The sequence below is a fragment of the Lepisma saccharinum genome, chromosome 18 (assembly GCF_977018435.1).
Source record: "Lepisma saccharinum chromosome 18, izLepSacc3.1, whole genome shotgun sequence".
Classification (NCBI taxonomy): domain Eukaryota; kingdom Metazoa; phylum Arthropoda; class Insecta; order Zygentoma; family Lepismatidae; genus Lepisma; species Lepisma saccharinum.
This window is the reverse complement of record NC_139246.1, coordinates 53,880,695-53,894,574: the sequence shown is the minus strand read 5'-3', so window position 1 is coordinate 53,894,574 and position 13,880 is coordinate 53,880,695. Positions and strand designations below refer to the sequence as shown.

The 13,880-nt window shown below is 41.5% G+C and overlaps 1 protein-coding gene across 1 annotated transcript; it reads left to right on the top strand.

Moving 5' to 3' along the window:
• The first annotated feature begins 600 nt into the window (after nucleotides 1-600).
• Nucleotides 601-12,728, top strand: LOC146002083 (uncharacterized). The gene is made up of 2 exons (XM_083139800.1): nucleotides 601-643; nucleotides 11,021-12,728. The coding sequence occupies exon 2, from the start codon at nucleotides 11,051-11,053 to the stop codon at nucleotides 12,683-12,685; it is 1,635 nt and encodes a 544-aa protein (XP_082995926.1). The 5' UTR covers nucleotides 601-643; nucleotides 11,021-11,050; the 3' UTR covers nucleotides 12,686-12,728.
• The last annotated feature ends 1,152 nt before the right edge of the window (nucleotides 12,729-13,880 follow it).

Genomic DNA, 13,880 nt, shown 5'->3' with positions numbered 1-13,880 from the left:
TCAATATGGTGACAAAACTGGAAAATGAAAGCCATGTGGAATGAAAGTGACTTAAAAAACATGTGCAAGAGTTAAATATAGCTATGTTGCAAAAAATTCTCTTTTCAAAAATTAAAAAAAAAAGAGAAATAGCCTTCCTTTTCCCCGACTTGGTCGATGTTGGACTTGTCCACCACTGTTTTTGGAACAAAATAGCACCCATTTCTGACTCCGGTAATATAATATAATAAATTTGAAGTTACCTCCATTTGTAGAAAAAACGCTGTGAGTCCAAGTTGTAACAAATATATTTGCCTCCCGTTTCTACGATGCATAACTCATTTTTTGATTGGGTGGCTACAGTTTTCAGATTTCTATCACTTATCTGTGGTTACTTGATCGCCTAATCATATTTGCCTTTATTCTTTACGAAACGTTGCCATGTACCTAGTAGTAGATGTTAGCTACTCTTTAAAATTCAACTTATACAACATTGCAAAATGACACGAGTCGTCTTAGCCTATTTGAATTGTTCAACAATGTAATAGCATTGTTTGAAATTAATAATAAAATGATTGTTTCTGTGGCTGTTTCCTTGCAAATGTTGATTCCATAAACTACTTGAAGACAGGACCAGCAATTGACATTTGCAAGAATATTTTATGTACGTAAGTCTTGTGTGATTATAATTGTAAAATCTATCTAGTTTACTTAAGGTACTATAAAATTGTATTCTTTAGACACACAATTATTTATGACGAAGAAACCTTTAATTTTGTATCGAAGTAGTTTAGTAAACTACTCTTTTTGTGGCATTAATATTATTTCGGTACCACGTTCCATAGGAGTAATCAAACAAAACCCTTTCTCGTAGATACCTACAGATCATGCATCAAGATATGACCGATTTTATCTTATCTCTGTGTAAAAAGCAATTTCAATTTTTGCACTTTGTGAGCCATGTCAGCTTTGCAAACTCACCTTGTGTAGGTGGGCGGTAAGAGCATCTGCAGGGTGGCCAGGGTGCACTTGGCTCCCTTGAGATATCTGGAACAAGTTTATGTAATTCGAAAGGGAAGTTCTAGCAATATATGTTTACAAAGGACATTGTTTTCTGCGATTTCCAGGTTGTCAGTTACAGCAATTAACTGGCATCTCCAACAAAATGACGAGAGAACCTTTTCACAAGACAGAGAATCACGTTGATTGTCGTAACTATGGGTACAGCGCATTGAATAACGTAGTGTGGAAAACGGCACGGTTCTGCGCTCTCTGGCTGGTTCCACACGAAAATGATCCGCTAGAGGCGCTGGTGTTGGACCCGGTGCTTGGTATTCGTCTGCTTATAATGGAAGTAACGTCTGATTCTTTTACATGAAGCATTTCTATGAATGTGATAATTGCTATGATATTTGGTACAGTGGTGGCGAAGATATTAACGAACATTCTACAGTCGACCATGTCCTGTTATCGTCATACTTTGGTTAATAATACGGGAGAAAAAATACGTGTGGAATGCTCTTGGCAACTAAATTTTTGTGTATGAATTAGGTTCATTATCATCATCATCATCATCATCATCATCATCATTTCTTTTAAAGATATACACACTGAAGCATTTGTATTTTTTATATTTACTGTCTCTTTTCTTCCGCTTTAAACTAATCGCGGCGATGATGATAATGATGATTCCATGAAACGACAAGGGGAACCCCACAAAACTTTCTTAGTGCCATCGACATGAGTGTAAGGAAACTTTCAAACCAATGGGACAAGCGACACGGGATGTTCACACTGTCACACTAGTGACACACACTTACAGACTGTAAAATAGCATTCATTGCACAGACCGAAGCGACGCGCTACAGGGGGAGTTCCCAAGTGACAAGCGACATGGTGCCTTCAGTCTATTGGCAAGCGTTCGCTGCTAATTGTGCGAACAACAGATAGGCGACACGACAAACCGCACATTACAACAACAGATCTAGGCTACACGATAAGCCACACGTGTCGCGTTGTCGCTTGTGCGTCGCTCAAACTGGGCCATTTCCTCAATAGCTTGCAACATGTTGCCGTGGTTTGTTGTTCGCGCATGCGCGATGCAATGAGTGTATTGCTTTAGGGAAATTGCGCACCAAAGCGACAAGGGGCACGCGACACTTATCGCTTGAGGATTTCACCAACCGAACGCTGGCCTGTGCTTCCCGTCATGCCGCTACGATGTGAAATGTTGCTCTTGATTGGCTCCTTTCCAAGCAACATGTGTCACTTCGGTATGAAAGTTGCCTTGGACCGAATGACCCGTGTCGCTTTGGTGTGAAATCCTCGTATCGTTTGTCGCGTGGTAAAATCTCCTTGAGGAAACGGCGCAGTAAGAGCTTGTGTCCCTACGGTTCGAAAGGCTGCATTGATTACGGACTGCTCGCTTCCAAGCGACACTTGTGGTTTGTCGCCTCGGTATGAAATATCTCTCAGGATACTATTTATATTCTAATAACATAGAAAAATAAAACTCTAGTACAATGTCATTTCGTGACTGAAAATCACTCCACAAATATAACTGTTTCCATCAATTCACTTACCGCCTTTCTAGACAAACAAATCTACACAATATATTCCAAAAACTAACTAAGCCGCATTACTTTCATAACAAAATTAGCACCTGGTTCGATCGCACTGCCATCTATGTTTGTGTTTGTCATCCGTCTGAGGAACTAGTTTCTTGGGTCGTTTTCCACACTACGTTATTCAAGGCGCTGTACTATGGGTGTGCGTAAAGGAAACATTTTGGTCGGGACAGGTTGGGAAGGAAAAATTAATAATTCTGACGTTCGGGATTGAAAAAACTCTCAATTTTCCGACCTGGTCAGGAAATGATCGGGACGATGACAATCTCAAATTGCATACAATTCTTCGTCTTCAAGTGATTGTTTTGCACATCTGGAATAAAAACTGTTTATTTTAAGAACTTTCAGCAACTTACAGTGCACTAAATATCAAGAATTAACCTCTTTTAAATAAGATCCTTGGAATTTCTCGGCTGATCAGGTTACGACAAGTCGATAAATTATTTCCCGAAGGCGGAAACTGACTTTGTTAATTCGCACCACGTCATTTTCAATTATTATTCTTTTTACAGTACACTTCGGCATGTAAAACATGGATCAAAGGTACCACGAATGACAGTAGAAAAAGTGTGCTCTCTTTGATATCTGTGCATTGTGAAAAAGTACGCAAATAATTGAACTGTTCATCAACAAAATGATAGATGTTCATGGAAAGGAAGCAAGTCGATTCCAGTTTCTATTTGTATAGTAAACTCGAGTCTGAACTTGTATAAAACACCTATTTTTTAAAAATTAAAATTGAACAATTTGATGATGTGTAAAGTAATAATATTAATAAATAAAAGACAAAAAAGTTTCTATGACTGAAGAGCAAGGGAAGGGCAAAATCTTACTCTGATCCCCTGAGGATAAAACCCTACGGGAGCCTTTAGTGAGTAGTTTTGTGTATAACAAGGTTAATTTGTAATAGTTGCTAGATTAGGTAGGATGAATATGACTAATCATAAGACAAATCACTGCTAATTACTTACCTTGTCCGATTGATTTAAATTACTAATCAGTGATAATGTGTGAATTATGTAAAAATTACCAACAAGAACGGCAATGCCTTGCAATGTAATCTAACAGCATTAGATCCGTAAACACGCTCTTGATTATTCCATTACATTCTCAATATTTCAGGTATTTTACGTCACTCTTCTACCTCTTAGGGTTAGTAGCGGCGATGATTATAAAATATGAACTGGTGAATGATGGGAACAAACTCAATTATTGATCCATGCCTTACTAAACTTTCGAAACTGGGGTATCCGGCTTCATAACGAGTTACACTCACCACTCTGCTACAGAAAACTGTTAAAATCTTTCAAACAGCACTGCACTGCACCAAGTACGAGTTACTTTGCATCTTTACAACCTCAATGAATATCGAACAGGCTAATTGCTCAAACACCAAGAAATGTTTATACTTAATAAAATGAAAGATAATTAATTCCTACTAAAAGAAAGAATTTAAATTTAGAATTTTAATATATATATATATATATATATATATATATATATATATATATATATATATATATATATGTAATTTAATATTTTAGTTTACTAAAATAAAGAGAATGAAAAAAGGAGAAACAGGAAAATTAAATAAAATTTCTGAAAACAAAGACTCACGAAACAAACCTATAGGCACTGCTCGAAAAATTTTCTTCAAAGTTAGGCGCCAGCTCTGAAAATCAGGCGCCAGGAAACTACCTACTAGCAATTGTGCATACTACAGAGTGTTTCAAAAGTCGCACAACCAAAACCTTGAAAATGTATATCATGAAAACCGTAAGAGGTATTTACACCAGGTTTTCTGCACTAAACTATGTGCTATCACTGGATTAATAAATTTATGTTAGCATGTTGATTGATTGATTGATTGAGTTAAAATTTATGGGTGCGTCGGCACTTAAGGCCATTTCGCACCCTTCTGTGTATACGGGGAAATGTCCCCTAATCTAAAATTCTGACTGAGATTTAAAAAAGGGGGTGTAGATAGCCCCTTGGGAAAAACTAAAAGTGCAAGGTTGTAAAAAGACCTGCACGAGACAAACACAACACATTAAAAAGTCAGAATAAACTAAAAACCTCCTTACAGACGGTGGAAGAGTCCGGCTCTTCGCAAAAAACTAAAAACATGTGATAAAATACTGCTGTCATCACCCAAGAGGGATGACAAACAGCCGGAAAGGTTAAAAGTCTGCCGGAGGTGAGCAAGATCGACACATTCAACGAGAATGTGTCGAATACTTAAAATAACATTGCAAGTACGACACAACGGAGGGTCCAGCCCTTGCAGTAGGTGACCATGCGTGAGACGGCTGTGTCCTATACGCAGGCGGGTAAGAATAACGTCTTCTCGCCGAGAGGGACGAAACGAGGAACGCCAAACACCTATGGTGGGCTTAACAGCGTGAAGCTTGTTCCCCGTTTCCACATCCCACTCGGTCTGCCAAGTGTCAAGAAGGCGAGAACGGAACACATTCTGCAGGTCGCTAGCTGGCAAAAGATGGACGAGAACGTCGCCAACTGCATCAGCAGACTTGGCGGCAGCATCAGCTGCTTCGTTCCCCTGGATGCCCACGTGGCTAGGGACCCAACAGAAGTGTACATCTGTGCTGGCAGATAAGGACACAAGCCGTCTGAATATGCGTTGCGCTACCGGATGCCGGGAATACGGCGAATCCAGAGACTGCAACACGCTGGTCGAATCACAGCACACAAGGACTTTCTTCAGACCATTGACGTCTGCAAAGTCCAGTGCCTTTAGAATGGCGTACAACTCTGCCGTATAGATGGAACAGGCAGGATGTAGCAAGTAACTGGAACTTTGAGAGTCTAGGACGAAGGCGCAACCAACTGATTCGAATGTCTTGGACCCATCCGTATAAAACACATTAAAATTGGGGTGCTTCGCACGAAGTTCTAAAAACCGTTGCTGGTATACAACCATTGGTGTCTCTGACTTTGGAAGAGCAGTCAGAGAAAAATCGATAGAAGGCGCAGGAAACTCCCAGGTAGGGAGAGGCGAAATGAGTGGAGAGACACCAGGAAGATCACTGTCAACACCAAGTGCTGACAGGATCTCGTCTGCACGAACACCAAATGGTCTAGTGACACTAGGGTGGAGCCGATACCTTGCCAGCCTACCCTCGTCTGAGATGGTGTGGAATGAAGGATGTGAAGGCATCGAGCGAAGATGGAGGAAGTAGTTAACTACCAGCCGCTGTCTTCGCAGAGACAGCGACGGCTCAGATGCCTCTACGTACAAACTGGCGACTGGACTGGTTCGAAAGGCACCAGTGCACACACGTATACCAGCATGGTGGACAGTGTCTAGGATGCGAAGTCTAGATGGGCGAGCAGAAGAATACACAACACATCCATAATCTAGCTTCGACCTGATGAGTGCACGGTATAGACGAAGCAATACCGTCCTATCAGCACCCCAAGAAGTATGAGATAAAACGCGTAAAAGGTTGAGAACTCGAAGACAAGAGAACTTTAACTGGCGAAGGTGAGGTAGCCATGTTAATTTCTTATCGAAAATGAGGCCCAGGAAGCGGACCTCATTCACGAAGCACAGGGGAGATTTCCCCATGTACAGGTCAGGATCGAAATGACATGTACGCTGACGACAAAAGTGCACACACACGGACTTCTCGGATGAGAAGGTGAAACCTGTTTGGGAGGACCACTCAACCAAACGGTTTATCGTCAGTTGGAGTTGACGAGAAGCTGACGCGAGATTCCGTGAGCGACAAAAGATCGTGAGGTCGTCTACATACAGAAGACCATGTACAGGGGCAACAATGCTTGCCATAACACTGTTCACTGCTATGGCAAACAGAGTCACACTTAATACGCTGCCCTGCGGGACACCGTTCTCTTGTTCGTGAAGATCCGAAAAGGAGTTCCCAACACGTACGCGGAAAAAAACGATCAGATAAAAAGTTTTTAATAAAGTACGCCATATGGCCACGCACGCCCCAAGAATGGAGCTGCTTTAGGATGCCAAAACGCCACGTTGTGTCATATGCTTTTTGGAGGTCAAAGAAAACTGCAACTAAATGTTCCTTGTTGAGGAATGCATCCTGAATGTGTGTTTCCAGCTGAACCAGATGGTCCAGTGTGGAACGGTTGGAGCGAAAACCACATTGAAAATTACTTATCAATGAGTTTTCCTCCAAAAACCAGGTGAGACGCTTGTTGATCATGCGTTCCATCAACTTGCACACACAGCTAGTTAAGGCAATAGGCCTGTAACTCGAGGCTGCGGTGCGTTGTTTACCTGGTTTCAGGATGGGAACAATAATAGCTTCTTTCCAGGAAGTGGGGAAAGAGTCCTCCAACCAAAGCCTGTTGAATACCGCCAAAAGGAAATTTTTGGCTCCAATGGGCAGATGACGAAGCATCTCATAGTGGATCTTGTCCACTCCAGGAGCTGTGTTCTTAGAATCTCGAAGTGCCTGATCGAACTCCCGTTCAGTGAATGGAGAGTTGTATGGCTCGGTGTTATGACTTCGAAAAACTAGAGGGCGTCCTTCCTGACGGTCCTTCTCACGGCGGAAACGTGGTTCATAATTTACAGAGCTAGACGCACCAGAAAACTGCGTGGCCAATATATTAGCTATGTCTCCGGAATCTGTGTACAACGTCCCATCGTGCTCCAGAGCGCTCAGAGGAGTAGATGCACCCCCCTGGATGCGACGTACTTTGGTCCAAACGGCTTTCGACGAAGCCTGCTTCGTCAGAGAAGACACGTATTGGACCCAGCACGCCTTCTTACTGGCTCGAATGAGCTGACGGGCACGGGCACGTTTAATGCGGAACTGCTCGAGGTTTGCGGCAGTGTGGTTCCTATTAAATCGATCGAGAGCATGATTGCGGTCCTTAATGGCTGCACCGATCTCCGCAGTCCACCAGGGGACTGGGCGTCGCCTCGCAGGTCCACTGGGATGTGGAATGGAGGTGCGTGCAGCATCATGCACTCCTGACACAAAGACATCTAAGGCGTCGATTGGTGGTAAAGTCGACGCAAGATCGACTTCAAGGTCCACTGCACGCTCGAAGGCTTCCCAGTCGGCCCGACTGAGATTCCAGTGAGGGTGTTGTTCACGTGATTGCTGAAGATGTTCGAAGGTAAGAATGAGAGGGAAGTGATCACTCCCACAGAGATCAGGATGAACGCTCCAAGATGTGGTAGGAGCAAGGCTGGGACTGCAAAAGGACAAGTCCAACGCAGAGTATGTGCCAGAGGAAGGACTGAAATATGTGGGAGTTCCATCATTCAGCAACGTTAAGGCTGATGCCTCATGGAATTGATCTACAATTTGACCCCGGGGCTCTGTACGAACGGAGCCCCACAAACGATGGTAGGAATTAAAATCGCCCAAAAGAACTACAGGAGACGGAAGTTGTTCGAATATACAAAGAAGGTCCTCAAGAGAGAATCGCTCCTCCCTTGTGATGTAGACACAGCACACAGATATTGGCTGTGGTAAATGGACCCGCACGGCGACAGCTTGGAGGGGGGTGGTGAGAAAGATTGGTGTTGAGTGGATGTTATCTCGAACACCGATTGCAACACCACCGTGTGCACGACGACCCTCAGGAAGCTTGTCGGTGCGGTAAAGAGTGTATCCGTTTAGAATCACTGATTCATTTGGACGAAAATGTGTCTCTTGGAGGCATATAATGGCAGGGTCAAATTCAGATATTAAGATTTGCAGTTCCTCGAGATGTGTACGGAAACCGTTAAGGTTCCATTGGAGACAATAAGCCATAGCTGGAGGTATTATAGTTACCTTTTGAGGCGTACTTTGTTTCTAGGCCCTGTCACCTTGATAAATTCTTCATCCGCGGCTTCGTCCTGTATCATGTCCTCGGGTAAGGACACAGAGGGCGAAGGGGATGAAGAAGGGGGAGTGGGGGCGGGTGCTTTTAGCGCCCGTCGGGCAGCTTTCAGCTGCGCTTTAAGTTTCAGGGTGGTCGATGCCGCCCTGACTGGAGAGCTACTGGATTTCAAAAAGTATTCTTTTCTGTAGACCTGCTTCGTCTTCTTCTCTGTGGAGCGAGGAGTGGTTGCTGGTTTCCTCGAAGCAGGGCGAGCCTCTACGGGAAGCGTTGTAGTTTGAGTGGACACGTCGCTGGTTTGTACACCCACACTGCGGCGGGTAAGAGCAGCTGCAGCAACTGTAGCGAATGGCACAGGTAAAGTGGTGCGTATACTTTCGCGGAGACGTTGTTTTGCTTCGCCTGCGGAGATTTTCTCTATAACGACCAACTCTCTGATTTTCTTCTCTTGTTGGAAAGAGGGGCAGTCACGATGCCAGACTGGGTGCTCGCCTTGGCAATTAATGCATTTGGGACCAGAAGAACAAGGTTCGGTCCCATGATCAGGCAGACTACACTTACCACAAAGGGCGGTAGTGGCCTTGCAGGAAGGCTGAGTGTGCCCAAAGTGCTGGCATTTGAAACACCGCATCGGGTTAGGGATGTACGGCCGGACTTTGAGTCTCAAATATCCAGCCCGTACAATATCTGGGAGAGTGGTCGTTTGGAAGGTCAAAATAATGGAAGCAGTTGGAACAAGTTCTCCGGACTTTCGCGTCTTGATTCGCTGCACTGCGGTGACGTGTTGGTCTGAAAGTGCTTGAAGAATCTCTTCCTCCTCAGCATTTAGCAGATCCCAGTGGTGAATCACACCTTTACTACTGTTAAGTTGACGATGGGGTTCAACATTAACAGTGAAGTCGCCCAAAGATCGTAACTTTAAAAGGTTGTTGGTCTGGCGATCTGTGCTGGTCTGGATGAGTAGACTCCCGTTTCTCAGCTTCTTTATTTCTGGAACATCGGAACCAGCGGCGTAGTCTAGCTGTTTCTTGATAAGGAATGGTGACAAGTCCTTCAATGTAGCTGCTGGATGTTTCTTGGTTGTTGCAGATTCATCGTTACTATCGGTCTTCTGCACTATACTAATTACAAGATAACGTGGCACGTTACTTGTCTTTTCCATTACCTGAAGCGGGCTCGAAGGCCGCGCTCGTTTTGGGGGTTTCCCCCCGTTTGAGTTGTTTTTTGTACCCATATACAAAGAATATTTTAAGTGGAGGGTCCATAAAATGTCGCCTCGACATGCCCTCTATGCCGAGGAAGGCCTACCCCCAAAAATGGAGGCTACTCGAGGACCAAACCGAAATCCCCGAGGCCACGTTCGCGACTGCACCTACCCCTGCAGCCAACACTGTCCCATCGGCACGTGCAACTCACACCTTGGGATAGGGGTTTTTTATCGAGGTTGTCTCCTCTAGCAGGACCCTTAGTTATAGGGAGGTCAAAGATATGGAGATGAATGACGTGATGGAATGGTGAAAACGTGAGATATGGATATGAAGAATGGGTGAAATGATGATATGAAAATGACCTCCCTACATAAGTTTCTTAGAGGGAGGTCAAAGATATGGAGATGAATGACGTGATGGAATGGTGAAAAACGTGGGATATGGATATGAAGAATGGGTGAAATGATGAGATGAAATTGACCTCCCTACTAAGCCCCCTCGCCCCGTCAAGGCAGTCCTATATGTTAGCATGTATCCAAATAATAGAAATTACATTATTTTAAAAAATATTGTTAATGTGCTGAAAACATCTGAGAATTGATTTTTATCAATATATGCCAACGTAGAAATTTTCAGCGAAAAATGCAGGTTCGACCAGGATTCGAACACGTGTCTCTGGTATACCGTGCCATTGCTCTAACCACTGAGCTGCTGAGCCGGCCTGGCCTCGCCTGATTTTTTGCTGTCGCTGTTTTACCTGCGTGGAATCTTCTCTGCCAGTGCTACCGTAACGGGATCTGTTGTTAATTATTGAAGATCAGGCACACACAGGAAATGTACTACGTAGAAATTTTCAGCGAAAAATGCATTAATATTTGTACTGGATTCAAACTTGAATACACGGTTTACATTTATGAGATTCATTGCAACATTAATTGATACGTCTGTTTAACTATCCATACATTTTTCTTCTATTCGTCTCAATACCATACTACTAAAGGTATGAAAAATTCTAAGACACAGAAAGTTCAACATTACCAATTTTAATACATTATTTTCTGCATTTCAGTCAGTAACCCTTAATCTATTAGTATGGACTAATTTTATTTTCGGATATTAAAGTTATTTCTTTTTGTTTGGAAATAAGTCTCTAAAATACTTTATAAATTTTGTCGAGTAATATTATGTTAATAATATTGACATCAAAAAGATTAATTTAAGTGCAAATAAAATATCTTATATAATTAGATATTCGGTTGATGTTACAGGTTTGGGTTGCACCTTTTTGCTTTAAATGTATTTACTTCCCCGTGTGTACGTCACATAGTTTGATAACTCAAGAATATTTACATCCATTTTCAGGAAACGTCACATTGAAAGACAAGAACAAAGATGGGAGCTGTATGGATATTTAGGCGAAGCAGGCCACATTCGACTCTGCAGGATATTTTGTACGAAAAATTGGGAAAGGTGTTACTTTCCTCGCAACCAAATGAGAATTTTCATAAAAATAAAGAAATCGTTCAAAATTTCTTTGGTCAAATACCGCGAACACTGCAAACAATCCTTCTAGAGAGAACTCTTCAGATTCTGAAGCAAAACGAAAATACATCGGAGGAATCGCCTGTAGTTGCTTACGTTGTTCAAATGTTGTTCAAGAAAGGTTTCAAGAGACTGGACGTTCAATTCAATACTAAATTAAAACTCGGCTTTCTAATCGAGATTCTGTTGCATCTTGCGCAGGAAGGAACAGATTTGAAAGTCATAAAACTGGGGTTGAAATCAGGTTCAGACGAGAAGGAATTGGACATCCACGGACAGATGCAGAAGATGCTGGATACTACCAGGAAATTAGTTGTGTTAGAACTGCCTAAACTATGTAGAGACGAAATTTTGAAACTCATCGGAGAGAACTGCCATAGTCTTCAGAGGCTTGATGCTCGGAATTCACCAATTACAGACAAAGGTCTGCACTACCTGACACAAAACTTGGTTCCAGTTCATCCACAGCCCAATGGGCTCATAGCTGATTGGGCAAGTTCCTTGTTTGGAATACCTAACATATTAATGCCTTTGGAGAAACTTGTGCCATCAGGAAAGGGGGTTGACTGCTATCTGAGAAGAAAGAGTCCGTTGTGCCAATCTTTACAAATATTGGAATTGACTGAGTCAGCAGAAATCACACACAAAGGTGTCTTGGTTGTCTTGGGTCTGGTTTCCAATATGGAGTGCTTTGGCATTTTCTATCTAGATAATTTGTTTTGGAATCTGATAAACTACAGGAACATGCTTTGTGCCACAAACAGAGATTTCAACTTACCAACATTCCGTCTCGACTCAATATCTTTATACGGCATTGACGAAGAACGTCTGAATATTATTAAATCGACATGCCCGAATCTTACTTACTTGCATATTTACAATTATGTGTCAGTGCCTCTTAATAGCTTCGAATCTTTCAACTCTCTAATAGACTTGCTTTTAGAATTTAGAAACGAGCTGTATACAGACAACAGTATAATGGAGATTTCGCCACGTTTCAGAAACTCACTTCAATACTTGACGTTGGGCAACATTGTTGAGAATTGCAAGCTTAATGTGGTTCTTCGTGCTTTTCCTACGCTCAGACAACTTTGGCTTTACTTCCCTACTTTTACATGGAACACAAATGACCTATTGAATGGTAATTTGCAACACCAGAACATCACTATGATTAAACTAGATGGAGAAGTTATGGCAGAAGCAATATTGAAACTCTTGGAATGTACAATCAACCTGGAAGAGATCCACGTGAAGAATATAGTAGAGAAGCAACAGAATTTCTTAGAAAGACTGTGCTCAATTTCAGAATCCCCTAAACTCAATACCTTTTTTGTTGTTGATGCTCCTTTCGTCACTACAGAAGAAGATCTCATATTTTTCCTTTCTCGCTTCAAGAACATTATCAGTGTTGGCAGGCTTCCCTTTAAAGTCAATTTCTGTCCAGGGCTCAATACTACCAAATATCGATCATTGCATGGCCCGTAGAACATTGAATGCTGATAACTTTTAAATTTACAATTCCATAATTGTTTTTTTACACAATACATTTCAAAATTTTCAAGACTCTTAGATTTTATAATAATTGCCATTGATAATTTGGAAAATTTATATTAGTAAATATATGTGTAAAATTGTTAATAGCCAGCTTAAATTTGTTTCAAAAATTTCTCCACTGCGACATGTTTTACTCTTAAAATTCAACTCTTTATTTTGTGCTGTAACTCTAACACACATTTTGTAATATTCCACCAGCTGCAAAGCAAGCTGTGTGTACTACAACGTTACTGTTACAAAAGTATTTTTTCCTTTCTTTTAATATTATATACGTATATTATGTTTTTTCTTATCACCTCAACTGAACCTATATGTGGGTCTCCAATGTTCTGTCCCGGGAATCTCTGGAGCAAGAAAGCAAAAAGTACAGCTTTCTTAAAAAAAAAACTAAAAAAAACTTATATGGCCAGCTTTGTAGCAATCAAAGAGGTGGTGTTTTAATGCATATTTTTTATGCAGAGACAAAAGTATGATTACGTAAACAGATATAACCTATATTACATGAAAGTGATCCATTGTATAATAACTTTTGCAACATTAAGAGCAAAGGACACCTTTTCTCAAGTGTGTGTGTGTAATGGAATAGAAAAGACAGTTTTCACTTTCAAATGATTACTAGCGAAATATCACCTATTAGAAAATTATACTCTTGAATTCCCCAAAGAGATATATCACCGCACGATACTGTCCCAAACAAACATTTCATGCTGTTTTCCTTTTTCCGCATCCTCCCTTTGGAACATTAGCATTAGGTAGAATAACTCTGCTACTCCACAGCAATATTCTTCTTCTTCTTTTATTCTGACCCTATCAACTGTTAGTCGATTTTAGTCATCTTTCTGAGTTTCTTGCAAAATATATTTAGTTCGCTATGCACTTATTCTTCACAAGAAATATATATATATATATATATATATATATATAGCTATACTGTTTGTTAGATCGTCAAATTACATTTTCTTGCATATCCATAAAGAAGCCATATAGAGGGAGGAATGGAATCGTGAGCAGGGCAATTAGAGATGTAGGGAATGGAACTCCATGGCGACGCAAACCACAGCAATATATCTTCTTCACATTGTAGTTCATTTCTTCTTTTCTCATCGCTTCGAACGTATTTGTATCT

What these genes read in the sequence shown, in the direction of transcription:
- LOC146002083 (XM_083139800.1), top strand. Translation starts at nt 11,051, where the DNA reads ATGGGAGCTGTATGGATATTTAGGCGAAGCAGGCCACATTCGACTCTG.